Genomic DNA, 25483 nt, shown 5'->3' on the forward strand with positions numbered 1-25483 from the left:
GTTAGTTGGTTAATAAGCTGGCTAGTTCTGTTATTTTCTAAGTTGGGTGAAGTTCTAGCGTTTATTGAACGTATTTATAAGTTTCTAAACTAATAAAATGCAAAGCTTGGTACCTCATTATGCTCGTTACGTTTGAGTGGACAAGCCATGGACCTGATTTGCCCAATCAACAGGGTATTTTCTAGTGTTATTTAGTACCAAACAGAGGTGTAACTTTTTGTGAAGGCTTATACGCCGAAGAGTAGCCTTCTTTTGCAGACAGCTGACATCTTATCTATGCTATTCTGCGGTAAAAAATTATTTTAACGGTATGCAGTACATGCATTATTATATATATATATATATACATAGATATATAATAAGGCATGTAATGCATACCGTTAAAATAATTTATAAAATATATAATAATATATAACAATAAAATAATTAATAATATATATATAATATATATATATGTATATATATACATATACATGTATGTATGTATATATGTATATATGAATTATTTTAACGGTATGCAGTACATGCGTTATTATATATATATAGATATATAATAAGGCATGTAATGCATACCGTTAAAATAATTTATAATAGGTATATATATAATAATATATAACAATATAATAATTAATAATAGATAATACAAGAATATATATATACATATATATATATTTATATATATATATATATATATACATGCATATATATACATGTATATATATATATACATGTATATATATACATGTATATATATATATATATATATGTATATATATATACATGTATATATATATATGTATGTACGTATGTATGTATGTACGTATGTACTTATGTATGTATGTACGTATGTACGTATGTACGTATGTATGTACGTATGTATGTATGTACGTATGTATGTACGTATGTACATATGTATGTATGTATGTATGTATGTATGTACGTATGTACGTATGTACATATGTATGTATGTATGTATGTACGTACGTATGTACGTATGTACATATGTATGTATGTATGTATGTACGTACGTATGTACGTACGTACGTATGTACGTACGTACAAATGTACGTACATATGTATGTAAATATGTATGTACGTACATACGTATGTACGTACGTATGTACGTATCTACATATTTATGTATGTACGTATGTACGTATGTACGTATGTACGTATGTATGTATTCTGATAGTAGTATCTGGTAGTAGCATCTGATAGTCACAATGCCAGCACTCCACCCAAAATCTGATGCTACTAGATTGTATCTCGATAGGAAAGATGGAGGTAGGGGACTCAAAAGTATGTAGACAGTGAAAGAGAAAAAACCAAAGCATTGAAATCTATGCAGCCTCTATGGCTACTCAGATAAGTTGCTAGTTGAATTTCAATCGGCTGCTCTGACAATGGAACTTTGCAATGATGATGAAGAACTTGACTGACACATGAACTCTTTTCATGGGGCTTACCACCGACAAATATCTAAGATTGGCAATATCCACAAGACATATATGAGGCTGAATAAAGGAAATCTAACGGCCAATGAAAAGTCGCTACTGATGGCAGCTTAAGAGCAAGTGCTCCTAACAAGGCAATTCCAAACAAAAATCTATCATACTAGAAACTATCTTAGACTGTGCAAAGATGCACCTGAAACCTTCTAACACATCATCAGTGGATGCAAGCAGTTAGCAGGAAACGCATACACTGAGCGGCATAATCATGTTGCAGGTGTTGTGAATAGAAGTCTATGTGATGAGTATGGCCTTAATAAACAACAACATTGATGGGAAGCTCCTGGTAAGGACAATGTAAATTACCATGCTAAGATTATCTAAAGTTTCTACTTCCTGACTGACAAGCGTGTCCTCGCAAACCAACCAGATATAGCAATGGTGGACAAGAAACACAAGGGGGCTACTATAATAGATATATCAGTACTTAATGACTACAATATACCCAGCAAAACAAAAAAAAATTACAGAAATATATCCTTTTTGGAGCGAGATGGAAAAATGTTGGGATGTAAGAACAGCTGTAATCCCAATGGTCATTAGGGCACTGGGCGCAATAACACCTGTGCATAAAATGCGACTTGCCTAGATACCAGCAGCAATCAATTCAAGTAAGTTGCAAAAAGTGCGCTATTGGGAACAGCTAAGATTTTGCAGCGATTGCTCAAACTCTCAGATGTATATGTATATGTATATACGTATACGTATACGTATTCGTATACGTATACGTATACGTATACGTATACATGTATATGTATATCTAGATACATATATATATACATATATATGTATATTTGAATATATATATATACATATAGATATGTTAAAAAGATATGTATATATGTATATACATGTATAAAAATATATATATAGATATATTTCTCAAAGTTGGTCATATGTAGGTTTGTAGGATTGATTGTCTGGTTATAGATCTTAAAATCTTGGAACAAAAACTTCATACCAAAGAAGATTCAATCTCAGTCCTTGCCGTTTGCCTGACATTCAGACCCTAACGCCTTACCTACTAGACTACAAAAATTGAATTGCTAACTTACCAATATAAGTCATTATAGGAGAGCAAATCCCTAACCGCTTTGAGTATGACGCGGGTCAAAGCATAACGCCACAAGAAGCTGTTTGCTCACATTATTAAACTGGCTAATAGCGAGCAACTCTCACTACTTCTCATTGTTTACAAGACAAAACACTTTTCTCATGATATGTAGTTTGAAGGTTAGAATGGCAAATGTTGTAATATGTTAACTACAAGTCAATTCTGTGTCCAAAGACTTTTCTATTACTTGGGCAATGCCGAGTGGTACAGCTAGGATATATATATATATGTATATATATACATATATATATATACGGATACATACATATATGTATTATATATATCTAAAATACATATATATACATAGATACATATACATAGTTATATATATATATGTATATATATATATAAATATATATATATATATAAATATATATACTATACATATAATATTTGTATATATACATATATATATGTATATATATACATTCACATATATATATATATGTATTTGTAAATATATATGTATATATATTAACTAAAAGCAAGTGCAAAAGCATATAAAAAGAGAACTCTACACTAAAAACCTAAAAGATTATTAGTGGAGTATGAAATATTTGAAAATTTATTGCGAAAAAAGTAAACTTTTAGTATTTGCGTCAATATTTTAGTAACGCAAATACTAAAAGTTTACTTTTTTCGCAATAATTTTTCAAATATATGTATATATATATATATATATATATATATAAATATATATATATATATATACATAACTATGGGTAGCTATGACGGTGCAGAGATTTGTGAATTATTAGGGAATTACTAACTCAAATACCCAAAGACTTGACTCACAGTATTGGACTATACAGAAACAACAAAATTGCAATTTGCAAGGGTACACCACAAGCTATAGAGAGAACAGAGAAACTAATATGCTCAACATCTTTAGTGAAAGCAACTTGAAAATTACTATTGACGCAAACAAGTGATCAGTAAACATTTTTGATGTAACTTTAAATGCACAAGATGGCAGCTTCAAATCTTTTCAAAAGCCGGGCGATACATTACTATATGTGCACAAGCAAAGCAACCATCCTCATTCCATATTGACAAGTTTACCAGGCAATATCAACATGCGATTACATGTAAACATACGCTCATCAAAATTAATGAACAACAATTCAACAGCACAGTGCAACCATACCAAGAAGCATTCCACAAGAATAGATACTACAGCAAACTACAATATGACACCAGCATGATAAAATCTGAAAAACGTAGCAGATAAAAAAACATGGTACACTCCCTTATTCAACGCCAATGTTGTATCCAATATCGGTCAAAAATTATTTAACATAGTTACAACATGCTTCCTAAAGAAACACCCACTATAAGCAATATTTAAAAGACAAACCTTGAAACTGAGCTACTCTGTAATACAACACGTGAAGGCAATCATTGATAAAAGCAACAAACAACACAAAAACTATTGGAAAACAAAGAGAAGACAACACAAAGTTGCAACTGCAGACAAAAACCAATTGTCGTTTAGAAGGAAAATGTCGATCAAAGAGTGCAATATACCAGGCAACAGTGAATAATCATACAGACGACCACTTAGCAACATACATAGGACTTTGCTCAACAGAAGTTAAAACCAGATATAGCTGTCATAGCCTCACTTAACCACGAAAACAAACGGCACTTCACAGAACTGAGCAAGCACATTTGGAAGTTGAAAGACAGCAACTCAACATACAATATACCATAGAAAATATTAGCTCAAAGGCAACCATATACAATCAAAACAAAATGATGCAAACTATGTGTGTTTTTACAAGAAAAATACTTCATGATATACAAACCACACTTGAGTACATTAAATAAAAGGAATGAGATGTCTTTTAATTGCAGGCATGCAATGAGTTATCTTTTTAGTTACACTCAGCATTAAATCCCAGGATGAAAACATTGAGTCCGTCTTTAGCATTTTTGTAAAACTTCATTTTAGTCAAACCGTGCCTGGGGAATGCATTGGAAAAAAACAGGTTTGTAGCCCTTTAACTGAAAATTTACTTTGTTCTTAATATTTGTCTATTAAATGTTAATATATATGTATATACATGTATATACTAGTTGTGGGAAAGAGTTGTACCCATCTTTGCAACTACTGGTAGTTTTATATATATACATGTATATATATATTTATCTATATATTTATATAAATATATATGTATATATATACATATATATACATATACTCACCTCGGTTTTGTTAAGCACCCTGTGAGAGGTGCGGCACTATTAGCCTTTCTGCAAAGCTCCTCACTTTTTTGATTGGAGCACTCCGGTGTCAGCACATTGACTTTCTTAAAGTCTGTGAGTCAACTTAGTTGTTTCGTGGCAGAAAGTCTACTCTCATAGGTAATGAGATGTGTGTCCCTTACCTAAGCTCTGAGCTGCACTAATGAGGCTTCGATAGTCGAAACAGTGCTGTCTGTAGCATGAGTAAATATATATATATATTTATATATACACGTATTATAGGTGAATGCCCGGCATTGCCCACGTAACAAAAGTCTTTGGACAGAAATTTTCTTGTTAACATATACAACATTTATTATTCAAAACTTAAATTTCATAAATAGGGTCTATACTGTAGCGAATCTGTTTTTATCGTAACGGTTAAGGCTGAAATTAAATGGCAGCAAAACAACTGCAACCAAATTAACTAAACTTTTATTAGTGGTCTGTTTGGAAACCTGCGTTAAGCATAATAGATAAGGCTGAAATTAAATAGCAGCAAAATAGCATATTCACATTTTGGTTATTTCATAGTAATCGGTTTAAAATCGCCAAACTTTAATTTCAGGAAAAGTTTTTGTCAATACCAAATGGCAGCACACAAATTCGCCATAGTATGGGTTGGACAGAAAATTATCGTGTTTCTGATAAACATAAATGTAAACGTTAAATAATCCGCAAGTTATAACTGCATGTAAATTAGATATGTTTTAATACGATTACAATAAAATATGATTCGGTAATGATAAAACCAATATCAACTGAGAAAACAAAATAAAAATCCTTAATATGTTGAATTAATAATAACAATTCTTAGATATAAAGGTGTGGGTGTGTGTGTGTGTGCGGGTGTGTGGGTGTGCAGGTACGCAAGTGTGCGGGCGTGCGAGTGTGCAGGCTTGAGGACATGTGAGTGTGTGTGAGTGTAGTGTAGGTGTAGGTGTGGGTGTGGGTGTGGGTGTGGGTGTGGGTGTGGGTGTGGGTGTGAAAGTATGGGTGTGTGTAAAAGGTTATTGTTCCACAAGAAGCTATCCGATGAAACTTTCAATAAGATACGATACTGTTATCTCTCAATACTGATACAATTTTTAAAATGAGATATTGTTCTGCCTTTGTCAAACAGAGAGAGAATGTGTGTGCTTTTTATGCAGAGATAATACATTTGACTGTGTGCATAGAATCAGCTTTGACTACAATATAGCAATTGAACCTTGCGATAAACCAAAAATGGAAGTTCAAAAAAACTTGAAAAAGCATTGTGTTTCATAGAGTTAATAGCAATCATAGAGTTTCAAACATTAGGTCATTTAGCGTGTGCATATAGGCTATACAGCGTATGATATTGTCCTTAATAAATAGCTTTTATAGCTCAATGGTAGAGCACATGAACTTTAAACGTTTGCTTGCAATCTCCTTGAGTTCAAATCTGTCAGATTGCAAAATTTTAATTGCAAGGTATTAATAGCTAGGGGCTGGAGATACACAAGCGCTCGCAGAAACACCCACAGAAACACACACAAACTTTAAGAAATATATATATATTAATGCGCACATTTATATACATATTTACAATTGTGTTTATCGGTTGTAATGTGACGTGATGTGACATGGTATTTGCGTATAAATGGTACCTGCACCATTGGTAAGCTAAATTGGTGGTTGTGTCTACTCAAGCTTAGAAGTTTCAGCACCTGCCTCAAAATTTTAGATATCCTGAGTACCACATTTTTTCAACTTTGCTAATGACTTTGATAAATTTGTATTGGTATTTGAGCTAGCAAAATTTGATATGCGCATATTTTTGCATTCAATGCTACAATGCCTATGACATCACAGTTGTTCTTAGATGCCAGCACTTTTACATATCTTCTTGATATTGGAGATACTTCTCCACTTTTTTCTTTTATTTGCTGGATATCTTGTAGCTGTTGGGCTACGCTATATCTATTAGAGTGGCCATTTTGGCTTCTTTTTCCAACTACCCTGATTAATGACTAGTTTTTACGATGTCTTTCTCCGTCACCTCCTAGGGTAGTTAGAAATTACTTCAATCTTAGAAGTGTTTGAAAATATTAAAAATTCTAATAAATTTTATCTTTTAGCTTAGTAAACTGGGTTGGTATTATTTTTACAATTTTGAAAATTTAAAAAAACTTGTTTTAATGAATTTGTTTTTATATTGCGTTGAATTAAACTACTGGCTGTGTGTTTGATGCAAAAGATGTTTAGAAGCGGTTTAAACCAGCTGTATTGGAAAGTATGTGTAAAGTATAAAATAGTTTCATGTAGAAGCTACAAATCTGAAAAAATGTCTGAAACTAACTAATAGCTTCACAAGATTATTGAACCCGCAGCTTGGCTACATATTTCTTAAGGAATTACGCAGGTTGGCAATCATCACTACCCAAGCATGAAAATATTTAATCTCCTTTAGTTAATAAGAAGCACATGCTCCATTCACTCATTAGTATTTACTAGGTTGGCTAGCTAGGCAAAAAAGCTTTAGAATTACAGTAAAAATTGCATAGTTCTAGCTGCACAAGCCAGCATACCATGGATACCAATTCACCAGACGCATCAGAAGAAAGTAGCAACTTAATTGACAAACTGACAGAATCGGCTGCATCATCTCCTAAAGATAAACATCATTCAATGCTAATTGTTATCATCGCCTTGATATTTATTTCATTTTGCATTGATACAGTTCTTTTTCCATTTTTTCCAAACATTGCCACAAAGAAAGGATTATTACTCTCTGAAACAGGCATCGTCTTTTCCGCTTTTGACTTCACAAGGTTTGTGACAGCTCCAATCGCCGGAAGACTAGTAAGTAGATAAACAGATGATTGTGACTTCTCAGTGTTGTTGAACATTAGCTGCATCAGTCTTTCTGTAAAGTTTTTATTAGTTAGTGGCTCAGTCGCTTTTATAGAACTAGTAAGTTTTGCTTTTCTCCGCCTTCCTAAAAGATCTCAATCCATTAGAAATCAGTAAAGCAAAAATAACATACGGTGCACATTGGATGTAAGAATATTAAATACACTTCAGCTGTAAACATTAGATGTAAGACAAAATTTTGAACACACAAACTTGGCTTTGATGCATATTTGAGCAGCATGAAAGTTGTGAAAACACGTTGCAAGTGAGGAATAGACAGCTGCGGCCAAAAATGCTTGTACTTTACAAATAGTTGATAAAACACTCTTTTTAGGACGTTATAGAGCAACGCCTTGGTAGTGAACTAATAGCAGGTATTTCTGCTTTTTGTCAATGTTCCACCTTAAAACACTGATAAATATTAATAATGTTATAGAAGTATGCATATGTGTATATGTTATATAATGCTTGATATTTTTAAGTGATTACTAGTCAGTTTATTGATGTCACATGTAAAAAAGCAAGTCTAAAAAAATTAAAAAGAGTATGTATATTATGATAATCACGCAAATTACTGTAATAAGCAATCAAAAGGTTGTGATGCAAAACTTTGGGTTTCTTACCGGACTGCTTCTAGATAAACCACCAACAAACATCCAACACACCGATTCAATTACAACAATTTCTACAAAGTTGACAACTGCCTTTTTAAGTAGCACAAAATTCATGCAATTTCGTTTCGACCAAACCATTTTGTAACATAAACCTTGTTATATGCACCTTGCACAGGCTGCTACAGATGCTTGGCAAAACAGGGGAAAACTCTGGCAGCTGAAATCTTTACTGTTGTATCAGTGTTTTCTCGACGACGCCATAAGTCTGCAGTCTTGTCTAGGTTTACGTCTATCAGTCTCTCAACAAATAATTGGTGACAGGACAATGCTGACATACGATGATATAGCATGAAACAGCTTTTAGATCTTCTACTTGAAGCTTAATTTGGAATAAAATTTAGATAACAGTTATTTGGTATTAAAATGTTCACCATGTTTTACTCCGCTGTGTTGCAAATTTAAAATATGTAAAAATGTGATTACAAACTCCTAAAATCTCAAATTTGAGGAGTCGTCTTGAAAAGGGCTGTAGGTTGAGATTCCTTATTTTGATGACGTATTTAACTCATTGCGGTTAATGCTTTAGTACATGATGCTATCACATAAAATGAAAGGCCAATAAAAGGTTCAATATAAAACGCCTCGTAGCAATAGTTTATGACCAAAACTTTGGGCTCTATCAAAAACCCTTTTTCAAATATAGATGCTTGCTACTTTACCGTTTCGTTTTAGTTTAGACTAATCATTTAGTCATAACTTGATCATTTAACCCAAATTTCTCGCCAAATGGTGCAAAGGATTTCTGCTGCATTGTTCGACCATCACAAAGGACCAACAGGTTCCTCGTGTTTTCCAAAAAATGATATGCTCCACCTCGAGTTAAGGTCAAAAATTATACTGATTTTTAGGATAGGTGTTGAGATATCATTGCTCAAAAAAGACATCATTACAATGATACTGGAATACATGTGTAAGCATAATAGACTTAGTTTTATTAAACGCAAGAAATTTTTATTGTGAAGATATTTTGGCGAACGAGGTTGCATGAAAGTGTGAAAAAATCACATCATGCTCCTCTACTTCACAATTGAGTCATTTTGAGATAACTTTCAACCTACAATTGTTTTTGTGGTGGCTGCGATTAACTGTTCATTTTGGAGTTTTTAGGAACTTGTAGTCACATTTCTCCATTTTGAATCTAAAACCCAGCAGAGTAAGACACGGGAACCTTTTAACACCAAACAGCCCTACTGTAAATTTTGTTTCAAGTCAACCCTTAATAATATACAATCTTGAGAAGAAGCTAACAGTTTAAACAGAGCCAACAAAAGAGGCTGCTATAACTAAAAGTATTGAGTTTGTGCCTGTAGCATTAAATAGGTACAAACTATTATTGACATTTGCAGCTAGGCAAAGATAGGCTCACTGCTCATGTGATTTGGCAATGGTAGCAGTAACCATATTTGTTTTTTGCTTCTGCTAAGCCTGTGCTAAGGATGTGACAAGTGTTGGTTTTGTAATTTGTACTAGAGAGCTCATCTGTTTTTTTTAAAACTGCATGAACAATAATCTTTCTCTTCCAAAAATGTAAGATTTTAATAAATTTAGCATATAGAGCTCTTTAATCTAAAGAAGCTTTATGATCTTAGTCCTTCGTTCGATTAAATGTTTACGTACATGTGAATTTCAAGCAGTAAATAATACGCCGACATTAAAAAGATAATCAAACTTTAGTCTTGTGCATGAAGTAACTTTTGAGCAAGTTTCTCCATCGGTTGCAGACTTTTAGGTTAACTGACTGCCCAATAAATATATTTGTTCCCAAGTGCTAATTTACAAAAGTTAAAATGAATTTTACATTGTTGTTGGTTGGTTTATTTAATTTTTACTTAAGGTGCAAACACACTAGGTGATTTAATTGTGTGTGTGTCATGAACAGCACGGAGATGCCACCAGTGTGAGCCTAAACAAACTTGAGCGATTCACCAGCAAAAGATAGCGTGGGCACGCTCACAAACTGTCAATAAAGTTCTGTATCATCGGTTTCTTCGGAGTTGTTAATAAATGTAAGTCAATGTGGCACCTTTTAAGCAACATCAAAAAAAACTTTTGCTTTTGTTATTAGGCCTATCTCCGTTATACAAATTGTACACTCCAAGAAAATCTAAGAAAGAAATGATTCTTGTATTTTTAACAGTAATATTTTCACATGATTTTTATATTTAGTCAACTTTATAGTAGTTTTTTTTTTTCAATACAAGAAATATTTATATTTTCAAGATAGTCAATCTGCGCAACAAGTGACTCCTAATGTTGCTTTTTAAATTAATTTCTTGGAAATTTTGATGTTGTGTTGTACAGGTCTAAAACTGCTCTTATTAATTAAATTTGTGAATAATTCCGTGTTCCCTTTGATGATAGTTTAATTGTTAAAACATAGCAACATGTCGGTGCTGTAAGTTAACGATCATTGATACAAAAAATTGCCAGCTATAAAAGTGCATTATGGGAACAAACCAACAAATCAAAATGCATCTCACGCGTGCTAAAGTTGTGATAGAGAATTTTTAGTATTTTTGCTCTGCATAACTTGCTGATCATTTTATAGTGCAGATTAGCGTCATGCAACGCGATGTTGCACTAGATAGCGCCTAGTGTGTTTGCACCTTTAATTCAAAATACAAAATTGTATAACTTTATGAAAATTAAACTCCATGATGTTTTTGACAGAATGCTTAAGATTACCAATCGTATAGTGTTCTGACAGTTTGATGTGTCGTGGAAACTTGTCAGGTGGGACAAATATCTAAGCAATTATTCTGAAATAAGAGACTTTGGTGAATCGACAGCAGTGCTAAGATCTCAGTCCACAAAGTGGAAAGTAGCGAGTTTGAATTGAAAAAACATTATTTCCTTCAAACTGCAATAGTAAGATTGGACTGACATACAAACAGACATATAACAGTAAAGATCATAACGATATAATAAAAAGAAAATATAGAGCTTTGAAAGTGCAGTTATCTTTACTTATCAGCCTGCTTGTGTTTAATTTCATGAGTTCTGGTACAAAATTACATGCATGTAGAAATGCATCTTACTAAAACTTGCATGTGTTTTATTTCAGTTTGATCGATGTCACCCAAAGAAATTGTGCCTTATAGGTGCCAGCATTGCCGGGTCTGCTTGTATCACTTTTGGGTATGTATCCGCTTGAGTTTTACTTTGGATACTTACCATACCTTTCAAACTCATACCTACAAACTCTTCAAAGCTTAGTTCTAATTTATAGACTAGCTGATAATCTAGCTATGCATGAGCCTATAGTGTCATCGTTAATGTACATGTAGTTGCTTCGAAAAGTTTGCTTCCATGATATTTTCAATAACAAGTAGGATTTGTGGAATAATTTATTTCTACGTGGGTTTTATGTAGAAATCAATTCATTATATTAAGTTACAATAACCATATCCTTTGTCAACCAGTCTCAAAGGTGGTGAAACACATTTGAATAAAGAACTGTATTGTAAGTGAATAAACTTAGCTTTGGCTCTGTTACTGTTATCTCATGTTACAAACTTCAACCCAATGCCTTTAAGTCAAAGCTTTGATGTTTGGTGATATTTTTAAATGACCTTCAGCTGGTTAATAGGCAGGCCACAATGTCCAGCAAAAACTTATCAAATATTTCCAAAGCTTTCTCATTAAAACCCAGGATTTTGACAGTAAAAGTACAAATAGATTTGGTGAAAGACTACCATAACTATTAAATGAAATTAGTTTAGGCCAGTAAAAAAGTAAAGTTGATACTGCATACTCGATATGAAAGTTACTAGTTTTCATGTGTAAGTCTGCATCTCTAAGTTGCTGGTTACTTGTATGTTTTCTTATCTGAATATTCATATAATTACACTGCTAGAAAATGTTAAAAAATGAGATGAACTTAACAATTTTCTTTCATGGCATTTTGTAGTTTAGGTTCTTTGTGATAAAATACATGAGCCGATGAACAACCCGGTTTTAGCGCAGTATACTATTATGTGATGTACGTTTGACTAAATCTCAGGGATTTTTTTCCATGAGATTAACTCGAGCAAAAGTATGACACTAAAATAGATCTTTAGTTCTAAATCTAACAAAACAAACTTAAATTGCTTCTAGTCTGATATCCCTGTGAGGAAGAAATCTCTGAAGTTTTTGGTCTGAGTGAGACATACATACTTTTGAGTGATCTAGCGTAGGACTAGTTATTTTGTATGCCCTTCCTTATACCACCAATCTTCTATGTGTTGCTAGAAACACTGACCTACCAATCACAGGCATATGCCCTGAACAGTGACCCATGGCTTAAGTTTTAGGTCTAGTATGTGACTCTTATTTTCAACTGTATATTTAGTGTTTTGCTTAAAACATAGACTGGAAATGATTCGCTTTAATTGAGGTCATGCGAGCTTGGAGGTTTAATCACCAAAACCACTTAATTATGACAAATGATTATTGATGGAGTGGAAAGTCTCCATCTTCTGGGTAAGAAGGAATGTATAAATATCAGCAAATGAACGCGTGAAATTGAAGAGAAAATACCTCGTTTGGGCATCATGCCAATATATAAGAAATGTTTATTTCAGTGACCTTTTAGTGACCTTTGGTAACCAACCTTGCAGCACTCATTTTTAAAACTGATGACAATCATATTTTGATTAAACCGACGCTTCAAACAAGCATCAAATTTGTCAGCTGTTGAATTCTTTAGCTCGGCATTTCAGATAATAGATAAAGATTCTTACTTTTAACTAACTTCAATTGCTGTATAGTCTGCTATTAACCAAAAAACTAAAGGATTCTTTAGCGAATCGGCTGCGGAATATTTGTGATTCAAATGTCTATGCTTTCTATAATTGAAAATTTAATGCCTCAGCCTTGAACAGCTATTTCAAATTTCATATTACTCGCTGCACTAGTCTTTTCAATACAAACAGCCTTGGCCTTTACCCTCGTTTACTGGACTCTACGTGTTTCATTTTTTTAGGTCAATTAATAATTTTAATTTGTTTGCTCTCTTACACACAAGCTTTATAGCTTATAGCTTTATAGCTTTAAATATAGCAAAAAATAATCATGGCTATTAATTAACTTATGAGATTATTTATTGTCACTCCAGAAGTGACAAAAATAAAAAACTAGTAAAATAATAAGGATTTTGTTTAGTACTATTTACTAACTACTGCTTAAAAGCACACAAAATTAATCTATTAATGGCTTTCAATAGTACACAATGAATGTGTTTTAATTGAAGCGAAATAGGCTAGTTTCCAATATTAACTGATTAACATTTCTTTAATGGAATGCATAATCACTTTAGATGCATTTGAGCCACAATTGGTTTTGTGCAAATACAAATCAGCAATACAACAATTTTCCGACAATTTGGTTTTTATTGCATTAATCAGCATAACTAGCTGGTAAAAAATTACTGTAATATAAAAGTGTTATGCACGCTATGGTTTTTTAACCATGAGTGCACATACTAGACTGGATGTTTGTTCAGTGCACTTTGTAAGAGCATAGCTTGCAGTCTGAATGTTATAGCACAGACTGTCTACACTGAAATAAAGTATTGTAACAAACACTCAGTTCTGACTGCATGCCAAAATTAGTAAAACTATCAACAACTTGCTTAAAAAAGAAGAAAATAAATCATAATGATAGCAGAGAAATTTTCTTAAAACCAGTTAAAGTAATCATGAATGTATAGGTATTACACCTATACACTAGTGATGCCGGTATTTTGATGCGCGCGCGCACACACACTATTCGGTGTTAGCTAATATTTTTTATCAGTTGAGACATTATCGAAAGTCCTATGTGGTATACATGTATAAATGCTAATATCAAATAAAAATACTCAAAAAGTAAACACGAAGACTTAGGGAAAATTCATGCAACTTCTACAAGAACATACACTAAAGTACCCAAACATACGTTCACAACTTCAAGCACAATAAAACACTAAATAAAAAGGGAAAATTCTAAATTGAATGTGCTTTTTAAAAAGTTACACTAAATATTACTCAAGCCTACAGGTAATAACAAAAGAAAACAATATACATGTAGATAACAAACTGTAGAGTGTAACTAGTTTAAACTAAAGATGCCCGGATTCTAAATTCACCAGCGATTCTAATACCGATCCGATATATCATTTCTCATTGAAAAACAATCCGATTATGATACCGCTTCAGGTATTTTGTGTTGCATAGAAAATTGTTGATTTTATTGTGCCAATATAAATATGATGCAAAAAAAAAAATATTGATGTATTTATTTGTTTGTGTTCATGGAAAAAAACTGTATACAAGCATTCGCATACTGACATACTGCGCATGTAGTAACAAAACAGTCCACATTTCTTTTAATTTGTAATTAATAATGGTAATTACTGTTAGTGGTACAGCTCTATCTATGATAACCAAATCTTTCTTCTATTTTTGAACGAACTGCTGCATCTGTACAAGTTTAGAGAAAGATTTTTTTTTAATTACCCTCAGTGATTCAGTTCTCTCAGTGAGAAGTCTTGTTCTTCTATTACTATCAAAGTAGCCAGTTGTACTGAAGAAAGATTCACTTGCCACAGATTATGGGAAGATAGGCTAAATACCAAAAATCCCACCGAGGTTATTTTTATAATACAAACAATACATTGTATCATCAGGATCAAGAGAGAGATAGATAAATTTATGCAACGACTGCTTAACTTACTTTTGTAATGCTAATAAATAGAAATGTTCCTATCGCATTCTTGTTTCCCATTTTTGTTATCTAGTTTGTGATTAGCTGCAATAAATCTTATTGCTGTAATTGGGAAATACCACACTTTGTGATTACGTCCTGACTAAAGCAAAAGGTACCTCAGCTGTGTTGATGTTGATCAGGCTATAGACATGAAGTAAATTGGGTGGCAGGCCCAAAAATTATTATGTAAAAGTGAAAAACTTTCAGCTGATGGTCTTTATTAGTATAGCAGGCTAAAATACTGTTTTTTGCTAAATAGTTGATCGGTAAAAAATTCTTGAAGTTTCAGATCTTTTAAGAAAACATCAGCCAATCCCGATGCAGATGCCTAAAACCAATTTCGGCACCGATACCAATTCTGATAACAAAATCAGGGCAAATCTAGTCTAGACATGCGATGAAGGCTTGAAGTGGGACTTACGTGGCAAAGGAATCACTCAATTTTGGGATTTTCTGACCATGCCCCAACTTTGTTAAGCGTTATTATGAAAGGAATACTTGCACTAAGGATGATTGTGTTAATTATTACAGAGTCACAATCACGATTCACCCAAAAGAATTATTTCTAACTAGTTGTGTAGTCATCAGATGCGTGGCTGGTATAGGGTCAGCCATGTTGAATGTGGCAGGAACTAGTCTATTGATGAAGGCCTCAGGTTATGAATCAACCACCATTGTGGTGAGTATGAAAGGATTTTTTAAACTTCGTATTTTATTAGTTTTGTCGTGTTTGACACAAACGCAAAGTTTTATAATCTATTAAGTGAAAAGTTTTTACTAAAGGTAAAAAAGTGTTGGATTGCTCTAGAGCAATATTAAGCTATTATTCATTAAACAAAATTGTACAAAATCAATTTATTTTGTGTTATCCCAACGCATCAGAAAAGCTTACATTTCAAAAATATTTTTGTATTTCCAGGAGTTTTCTTTCCTTATTCAGTATATTTAGAGTTCAGGGAATGAGCTTAGGAAATTATTTATTGATGTTTGTATTAACTTAAATTTACTATAACTATAATAAGATTAATACTGCAATAACAATATTTAATAATCCCACGACCAAACACGAGCAAAGCGATTGGTTTGGGAGATTTATGATAAATGCACAGGTGCACACAACCCCCGAAAGATTATCTGTTAACGGCCGTCACCAAACCCTTGTAGCGAAATCTTATCAACAAATTTAACTATTTTTCAGTAAAGTCGTTTAAGTATAATAATGCTACAAAACGCATATGAACCTATTTAAATATGTTACCAAGCCTTCAAAAGATTACTGCAAATCCTTAAAACTAACCTATCTGATCGGATTATACATAAATAAACAGATTTATTTGGCCGAAAATCGTTATTAAAACTTGCTAAGCCTCACTGTTATCAAAGTTAAGACCAGAAATTAAAACGCCGAACGACAGAGAATAAAACGATTAAGTCGTGCGCATTTCACGAAAAAATAACGTGTACGTTTCACCAGTCTATAGCATTGTCGAATTGCCGAAGGTTTCTGTAATTAAGTTGGGAGTACTGAAACCGTTTCATTTTTGCCGATTTCAAAGTAACTGACATTTTTGACAATTTGGAGCACTTAAGTAAAGAAAATGATGATGATATTTTTAACGGTTCTTATGAGATTATTACAATAATTAATTATAAGTTTGAATGACTACAGAACAATGACTACGTAGTACAGATTAAAAAAAGATCTATATAAATATCGCAACTTCGTGATATTGTTAGCTACGATGTTTTGAAATGTAAACAAAATTGTGCATTGGTTTTTATATTATTAGTATATTAATAATATTGGTTATTCTAATAATATCAGTGCATTTTACTTCTAATATTGGCCAATATTGCATTTCTCCTATTGCAGGGGAGAGATATAAACATATAATCTTTTCCTTTTGTTATTGCTATTGGTTGTATATAATAACACCCACACCCAGTACATTACAGCTACCATTGTAGTTATCCTATTGCACTGCAGTGCCATTTGACTGCTAATATTGCATTTCTCAAACATCAGTACCCTTTCTTTTTTTTTCCAATATCACTTTGGTCGTGGGCTGTATGACAGTAGAATTTCTAGTTTTAAAATATGCCATTCAAGGGTATCAAATACAAAAACAAAAAAAGGAGCATTGTCAAAATGAACAAAATAAACATTCCTATGAGTTTCTTTCAATCAGCTCATTAGAAAAAAAGTAAAGCATGAAGTACCTTTACCAAGGCTCTTCATAAAGAGGGCAACAATCCATTGTCTGCTAACAAAGACACTGCACCTAGCGCAATGAGCTGTGACAGGGTGGGTAAGCTTAACTGTACTTTAGCTAGGGCAAGTGACTATAATAGTTAATTAGAATATTACTGTATGTTTGTCGTTTCGCTGCAGTATTATTCAATCTTGAATAATATGTGCGCGTCATGTTTTAGGCCTTCGTTGAAACAGCTAACAAGGTTGGTTATGCATTTGGACCAGCTATTGGAGCATTCTTGTATCAAGTAAGCTTTAAAAGTAGTATTACATAAGCAGTGCTGTCATTTACTAAATTTTCTCCATTGATTATTAGTTTTTATGTTTCTAAAATAAAACGTTATAGTTTAATTTAGTATTTTATAACTATTTGTTCATCTGCCAAACCGATGAATAGTTTCAAGTCGACCAAAGGTTTACACACAGCGGAAACCATCAGCAGAGACTGGCACCATTAAACTATAGATGACAAAATCAATTCCATAATTTGTAGTTTGTAGGATATACTGCCATGTTTTGTACACTTGGAGGATGCTTGCTGATCCTACTACCTATATATTGCTATGTCGTACCTAAAATTGGTAAGTTTATCTTGAATTATGTTTCTTTGCTACTTTAGCCTACTATTATGTTCCCTTTTGGTGTAAGGCACCCGACATGATTCAACCATATTTTGACTTGCTCATCAATATCCAGAATAATAGTCCTTGTTACCGTATTTCATGTTACGATCCATTTAAAACTCAGCCAGCAGTGTTTTCAAATATTGATTAGTTTATGAATTTTGTTGCAGACCTGATGAATCCAACATGCGACCATCCTCTACAAATGCCTTTTCTTTCAAATTGTATAAAAATGTGGTGTCACTGTCCCGGACATTAAAGTCCACTTTCCTCCATAGTCAATTTTAAGCTCACCATTTTTGGGCTTGAAATTCAAATAACTTTTATTAAATAAATTTTAAAATTTTTAATAACTGAGTATACAATAAAAAAATGTTCACACTATATAATTAAATAGAGCATTATCCTGTAACAGTACCAACACATTTCTACTTATAACAGTTTCTCAGTTGCTTGTAAATTTATGCTTTTGACCAGAGTTTTAACAACCATTTGAATTTAAGAAAAACAGTAGTTTACTTTTAAAAGCTGATAGTAATAAGCTGAACTTCTTACATCCTCATTGCAAGGTCTTTTTGCAACAATTTTACTAAACAGCTTTTGAAGATTTTATGCAAAAAAGTACATTATGTGTATAAAAACTGATAAAAGGAATCAGATGCATGTTACAGTAATTTTTGTGCTAGTACTGTATGTTCCAGAAGTTATGAATATCATTATTTCAACATCAGTTACATTTGATTTTTATACAGATAATCATGTCCACCCAATTTAAATATAACATAGATCTCAATTTAAAGTGATTTTGAAATAACCATGAGCAGGAAGTTGGCTAAAATTAGTTTTTGAGCAAATTAATCAGTGTTTTGAACAAGTTGCAGACTCATAACCAGTTGATAAAAAATATTCATGACTTGCCTTAAACTTTGTTTACATCAGCCAATTGATGTAATTATTTCTTTCTCGTTGATACTAATCTCAGTGTTTGATTTTTTACTCAGTATGTCCAGTTTTGCAACTAAAATCTAACAATGAAACGCTCGTATAGCAGAGGATATGATCTCTGAATCTTTCATTGGCAAGACTACAAGCTAAACTATTAAGCTACATAGGATACAATGAATCTATTAGGAAAATAGTCGTTATTTGCCTTAAAAATCGCTTGGCGACTCCATAATTCACACAGTTTCGCGCATATTAATATTATTATTAGCAAAGGTTCCTAATAGCTAGTGGCAACTGCACTAATTACCACTGTTTACCAAGCTGTTAAACTACCCATGCAATGCTGGACATTTGGCTAGTATTTTTGTAAACATTTTATAAAAGCAGCATTTTAATAGCTCATGCATTTGCTCACCTAGTTCTAAAAAGCTAAGAACCTCCAAAAGCTTGATGAAGAGGTTGGTCAAGTGTTTAATAAAAAATCAAAAGTTAGTATTAATTTTCAATCAGAATTTTCACTGAAGTAACATTTTGGCTTTGTGTTTGTGACAAAAAATACATGTTTGCTTGGTAACAAATCTTCCTGAATTGATGATTCTACTAATTAAACAGTTATGAAACAGCTATATGAAAAATTTTTGTGCTAAAGAATGTCTATACGTTTGCTTTTTTAGAAGAAAAAACTACAGAAGTCCATGGAGGCTTTTTAGCATTTCTCACAATTCCTGGACTTTTCATCATGTTTCTGGGTTGGATATCAACCAAACTCTCAGAGACCAGCAGAACATCCCAGCTAGCCCGCTTTTATTATCTATCTGTGAGTTCACAGTCGTTTTTAACATCACTCAGATTAGTTTAACTAATTGAAAACAAGTTAGTATAATGATAGTGACCTCGACATTCATACTGCTCACAAAAATGTTAGCAAAAATTGTCACTGAGCATAAAGAAAAAGTTGGTGGTTTCTCTTTTTAAACAAAATGATAACATAAAATATGTAAATACAGAATAAAATAGATAACATAGCAATTGTTTTAGGACCTGCGCATCTTTCAATATGTTAAACGCGTCAGCAAAAATGCATCATATAACTTTTCTAAAAATTGTTCTGAGTAACCAATTAATATTATCAAAAACAAATATAAAAATTTTCCACTTTTTAGTTTCAGTTATGCATAAAAAAGTTAAGTAAAATAATAATGAATCGTAATAATGTCCTAGAAAGTTTGATTTCTGCATAATGAGCTTTAGTCATTCAATTTTGGCTACTCCCTTAATAGACTGATAAGTGCTGCTTTGATCTCAGCATATAATGAATTGTATTTTATAAATACTATCAAACTTCTGCATACAATTTAAAACTATTTAAATGTATTGACTTTGTAGTTTGGCACGAGCGCATCTACCATGGGATTGCTGTTTACGCTTTGGGCTGGTTTAGGAGCTTTAGGAAATATTTTTGTTGCTAGATTTCTCAACAAGGTGAGGTTAAAGTTTAGCAAGTCCACTTTCATCATTGCTTGAAGATTAAGATTACCGGTGATTCATGACGTCATCCTGTAAACATGCTTATTTCTTGTTGTTTTTTAAAACAATTTCAAACATTCTTTTCTCAATGAATATGACAAGATTGTTTAGAAATAAACCTGAAAGGACATTTAGTTGTAAAATGAGCATCGCATTTGTTGTAGAAATATGCAGCATACGTTTTGCTAGCTGTATGGATAATTTTTGTTCCATTTCTCATGTTGATGGTACCATCTCCTCCAGTCAGCTACTTCTTTGGTGGAAAAAGGTATGTTTTAGTATAATATGTTTTAGTATGTTTTAGTATATATATATGCTGTTTTATGTAGCTTGGGCTGATAATTTTATGCGAAATGTTATATACTAAGTATTATATATACTATACATTTGTATATATATGTATGTATATATATACATGTATATATACGCATATATGTATGTGTATATATGTATATGCATGTGTGTGTATTTATATATGTGTATATATATACATGTATATGTATTTATATATATGTATTTATATATAGGCCTATATATATATATATATATATATATATATATATTGTGATTTGAGCACTCTGGTGCCAGCACATTGACTTTCTTAAAGTCTGCGAGGCAACTTAGTCGTTTCGTCGCAGGAAGTCAACTCTCAATGGTAATGGGATTTGTGTCCCTTGCCTAAGCTCTGAGCTGCACTGATGAGGCTTCAATAGCCGAAACAGTACTGTCTGTAGCATGAGTATATATATATATATATATATATATATATATATATATATATATATATATATATATATATATATATATATATATATATATATATATATATATATATATATATATATATATATATATATATATATATATGTATATTGTCACAATTATTCACTGTTTAAATACTTGAGTGCTATTATTGCCAGGTGCCCATTATTACCCTGACCATTGTAGCATGACGCAGCTATTTGAAACTTTTTTCTTTTTAACTGGTTCAATTTTGTCAGGCTAATTATAAAATTTATTTTATAACATTGTTTTTTTAATGTTTTTTAAAAGGTAACTTAAACCGATGAATCATTTAATATATTACATAATTGTAGATACTTTGCCCTCTCTGTAACCATTCTAGCAATCCTTGCATGGTTCGCTGGCTTTCTCTATATTAATTCCTTTGCTGTGGCTTTACAGCTCGCTTGGTAAGTATAATTATTTTATATTGAGCCATTTGATTTAGATTTCCATAAGACATTTTTTTAAACTTTTTATATACATGTAAGTTCGTACTTTAAGCTGCAGTTTTATGATCGGTTTATCGGTAAGATCTTTCTTGTATTTTACTTATTGTACTCTCAACTATCTTGGCACAACTTCTTCAATAATTCTAGTCAAACATGTTGATTTCAGTTTTTTACCACAGAATCCTAATTCTAATAGTGATAAAATATAGTGCATAAAAAACTAAATAATATGATTTTTTTATTATACAAAGTTTGACAGAAATAATAGCTGAAGTGAAAATTGCCTAGTTGAATACTCTAAAAAATATTCAATCATCAGCAAATGATTTTGGTAAACTTGTTTAATCAGGTGCATTCATTAAAAACAAAACTCAGTCATATCAATATAAATTATATAGTAATATGTTATTTTATGACACGCTTTTATATTCATTATACTAGAACTACTTTGTTAGGATGAATGGCTACCCTGAAAACAGTCTCTACACTTATGGCTTGCTGACTGGACTCATGAACAGTGGCCTTTGCTTAGGCAGCACGATAGGTCCAATCATAGCAGGCATCATCACTGATTATTCTGGCTTTGAATGGACTCAAACTATGAACTCTGCTGTGTACACTGTAATGGTCAGTGTACCTAAATTGCTATTAACAATCTGCGGACTTTTGAGAATCTAATTTGTTTTTAGTTCTAACATGGTGGCAATCTTATTTCAAACTGTTTATTTTAAGGTGGCCAGACATTGCTATCAAATTTAGCTTATTTGTGAGTTTTGCTGATAACTGTGGAAAACTTAATCAAGTCTTTGTTTTTTCATATAACAAAAGATTCTAGTAGTGCAGTTGAATAAGCATCCAGACTGGTGTACTAATAGTAGTCAAAGGAAGTAGAACACTCATTTTAACTGGAATCGCTTACAAAATTAAAGCTGTTTGAAGCAAGCTCTCTACCTCCTACTTTTCGTTATTTGAAACCAGCTGCTAAAATTTTTTTGCTAAGGTTATTGATTGAATCATATTCACTGACATATTTTAGTGTTAATTAATATCATGCATTGTCGGTCAATCAATTTATTTCGATTATTCCAGAACATTTTCAAAAAGAAATGATGTAGTTTCAAAACTTTTCAAAAAACCAAAACATTAGCAGGATAGGCAAAGGGGAATTCATTTTAGCATACTATTAATATCTGAATGAAGAACAAAACTATCTTTAACCAGAATTGCTTAAAAACCAATTTTTCAAGCAAGTGTTCCATATCCTAATTTTGGTTTTTTGCAGCCAGCTAAATCAAATGTTCCGGTAATGGTTTTATAGACTCACTCATAGTCACTGACCTATAGTTACTGTTTATTCATAGCTTTATCACCCAAATCACTATGAACGAGTTAAAAAGGTTTGTTAGCAACTACTATTTCCTGAGCTGTATCTCTATATCATCATTTTATAAACATTGAAATATGTTTATTTTGTTAAAACAATCTGTCATTTAGCGACTTTTGGCATGCTTTTTTTAAGGTCATTGAATTAATCCTACTCACTGAAACAATTTTAGTGGTAATTAATACCATACATGGTTTGTCTATCAATTCATTTTGAAATCTTCAAAAATTTTCTAAAAAAATAATAACATTTTCAAATTTCTCAAAAACCAAAACATTACTAGTGTAGTTGAAAATATGCATAGTAGCATACTATTGATAGTTGAACAAAGGAAACAAACAATTTTACCTAGAATTGCTCAAACAACCTTTTTCGAACAAATATTCCTTATACTAATTTTGATTTCTGTCGTAGCTGGCTATAGCAAGTGTTCTAGTATTGTTAATATTAAGACACTGATAGTAACTGACTTAGAGTTACTGTTTATTATTAGCTTCATCAAACAAACCACTATGAGCAAGCTAAATAGATTTGCTCGGAAATACTAGTTGCTTAGCTGAAGCTTTCTGTAATCATCTTATAATCATTGTAATATGGTCTATATTTTAGAAGCAATAATAATTATTATATGTCATTGAGTTTCTTCTGCCATGGACTAATCTTCGCCTACAACTAATTGATGCCGTGTTTTAATAGAACAGAGTTATTTACTATTTCACCTGCTGCCTTTTGAAAAATAGATCTTTAGAAATTGGTTTAACCAGTTAGCAAATATAATGTATGCACTTCCTTCTTAGGAGTTTTTTGCTCACCATACAAACTATTTACAGTTTCACTCAGCAGTTAAACTGGGCAGTTTTAACTCGCGCTTTAATTTAGTATATGGTAGAAGCTTTGTATGGCAGTCCATTTTTTTTTAAATATTCTCATATACGAAAAGGAGGTGAATCAAACATAAAAATGGGTAGTCACTAGATGTTTTCTTTATTATAGCAAAAACTTCCTTTAAAACAAAGGAAAAAAATTCAGTTTTTAAAAAATACACTCTGCGAGTCGATCAGTTTTGTTTGCAGGCGGTACTTTTTGGGAGTTATCTTCTCTACCTTAAATCTTCAAACCAACTACAAACCTTAATGATGGAACATAATACACCTGCTGATGATACCAATAAAGATGGGGAATCTAAAAAGGTTGAACAAGTAGCAGACGCTTGTTCAGAAAGATTGAAAAGCTGCCTGGAAGAATCTAATGTATATACAGAGAGCCGTCCTCAGCCCAAAAATGTTGAGGTTTTCAAGAAGTAGTTAAAATAGTTGTCATTTTTTTATTCCATTATAGGATTTCTTATAAATTTAAAAATAAACCGTTGCTCAAGTCGTAATAGGTAAACGGTTTTTGCCTAGAAGTCAGCAATTCTTGCCTGGAGGTCAACCCAGTTCTTACCTGGAGGTCAGCAGTTCTTGCTTGAAGGTCAGCAGCAATTAGCCTGACAATTATCAGCTATCAGTCAATCACAAAATGTTTCCCAACTAAAACTGTGCCACTGCAGTACAATAACAAACGTACTCTTGTGTGAAGTCAATGAATACTTCCATATATTTTTGAAAAATCTCCAAAAAATTACTCAAATTTGAGTATTGAAATTCTACGCTCTATAAACTTGTTATACATCACAATAGCAGACATCCTGTTTGGCTTCTAACCAGATTTTAGGTGAATAGCTTATTTCGCTAATTTGGAAAGCTGTTATAAACTCACAAAATTTCATTCATGAACCCACCAATTTTTCGTTTCAGTCAGTAAATCTAAAAATGCCAACCTTAGCTATTTTGTTTTAGCTTATACTGTCAGCTTAGGTATGAAGTTTGTCTTAAGAAGTAATAATACACTGTAAGTGTGTGAGCATCAGTATTGAAAAATCCTGCTGACTCTGACAAAATATTATAAAGCGCTAACTTTAAAATGCCAATAAGTACTTGCATTATTGACGGTTTGTGAGTGCTCACGTACCATTCAACCAATACAGCTAAATCAGCTGTGAAAAGTAATTTCTCCACTACGTGTGTGTGCGCGTGCGTGTCTGCGGGTGAGCGAGCGGGCGTGTGTTTTATTTCATCAGTTAGTAGAAATATAACATTAGGCCAAAATAAGGACATAGTTATAATATTGATTAAGTTGAAGAAAAATGAAAGCTTAGTTCCTACTTGTAAAGGCGTGATGAGGCCCAGATGCGCAGTAGCACCGCAGCTAGTCGAGGCGCTGAACCAACAGAAATTGGCAAACTTAAACGGCAGGTCTTCCCTCTAGAAATCTAGGTTTAACAAATGGCTTTTTATATTAACTCTAAAACTAGTAAAAGCAGA

At 32.3% G+C, this 25483-nt stretch overlaps 1 protein-coding gene across 1 annotated transcript; it reads left to right on the forward strand.

Moving 5' to 3' along the window:
- The first annotated feature begins 7362 nt into the window (after nucleotides 1-7362).
- Nucleotides 7363-24501, forward strand: LOC137401792 (MFS-type transporter SLC18B1-like). Its single transcript, XM_068088278.1, has 11 exons — nucleotides 7363-7698; nucleotides 11488-11561; nucleotides 15684-15831; nucleotides 17586-17654; nucleotides 17900-17987; nucleotides 19649-19791; nucleotides 20361-20456; nucleotides 20666-20769; nucleotides 21599-21694; nucleotides 22192-22363; nucleotides 24194-24501. Exons 1-11 carry the CDS (start codon nucleotides 7426-7428, stop codon nucleotides 24422-24424), a joined length of 1494 nt encoding a protein of 497 aa, XP_067944379.1. The 5' UTR covers nucleotides 7363-7425; the 3' UTR covers nucleotides 24425-24501.
- Nucleotides 24502-25483: the final 982 nt, after the last annotated feature.

This window comes from Watersipora subatra, chromosome 8 (assembly GCF_963576615.1).
Source record: "Watersipora subatra chromosome 8, tzWatSuba1.1, whole genome shotgun sequence".
NCBI classification, from domain to species: Eukaryota; Metazoa; Bryozoa; class Gymnolaemata; order Cheilostomatida; family Watersiporidae; genus Watersipora; species Watersipora subatra.

What these genes read in the sequence shown, in the direction of transcription:
- LOC137401792 (XM_068088278.1), top strand. Translation starts at nt 7,426, where the DNA reads ATGGATACCAATTCACCAGACGCATCAGAAGAAAGTAGCAACTTAATT. An exon ending in CCCGCTTTTATTATCTATCT is followed by an intron (nt 19,792 to 20,360) that starts GTGAGTTCACAG and finishes TTGACTTTGTAG; the next exon opens with TTTGGCACGAGCGCATCTAC. An exon ending in CTGCTGTGTACACTGTAATG is followed by an intron (nt 22,364 to 24,193) that starts GTCAGTGTACCT and finishes TTTTGTTTGCAG; the next exon opens with GCGGTACTTTTTGGGAGTTA.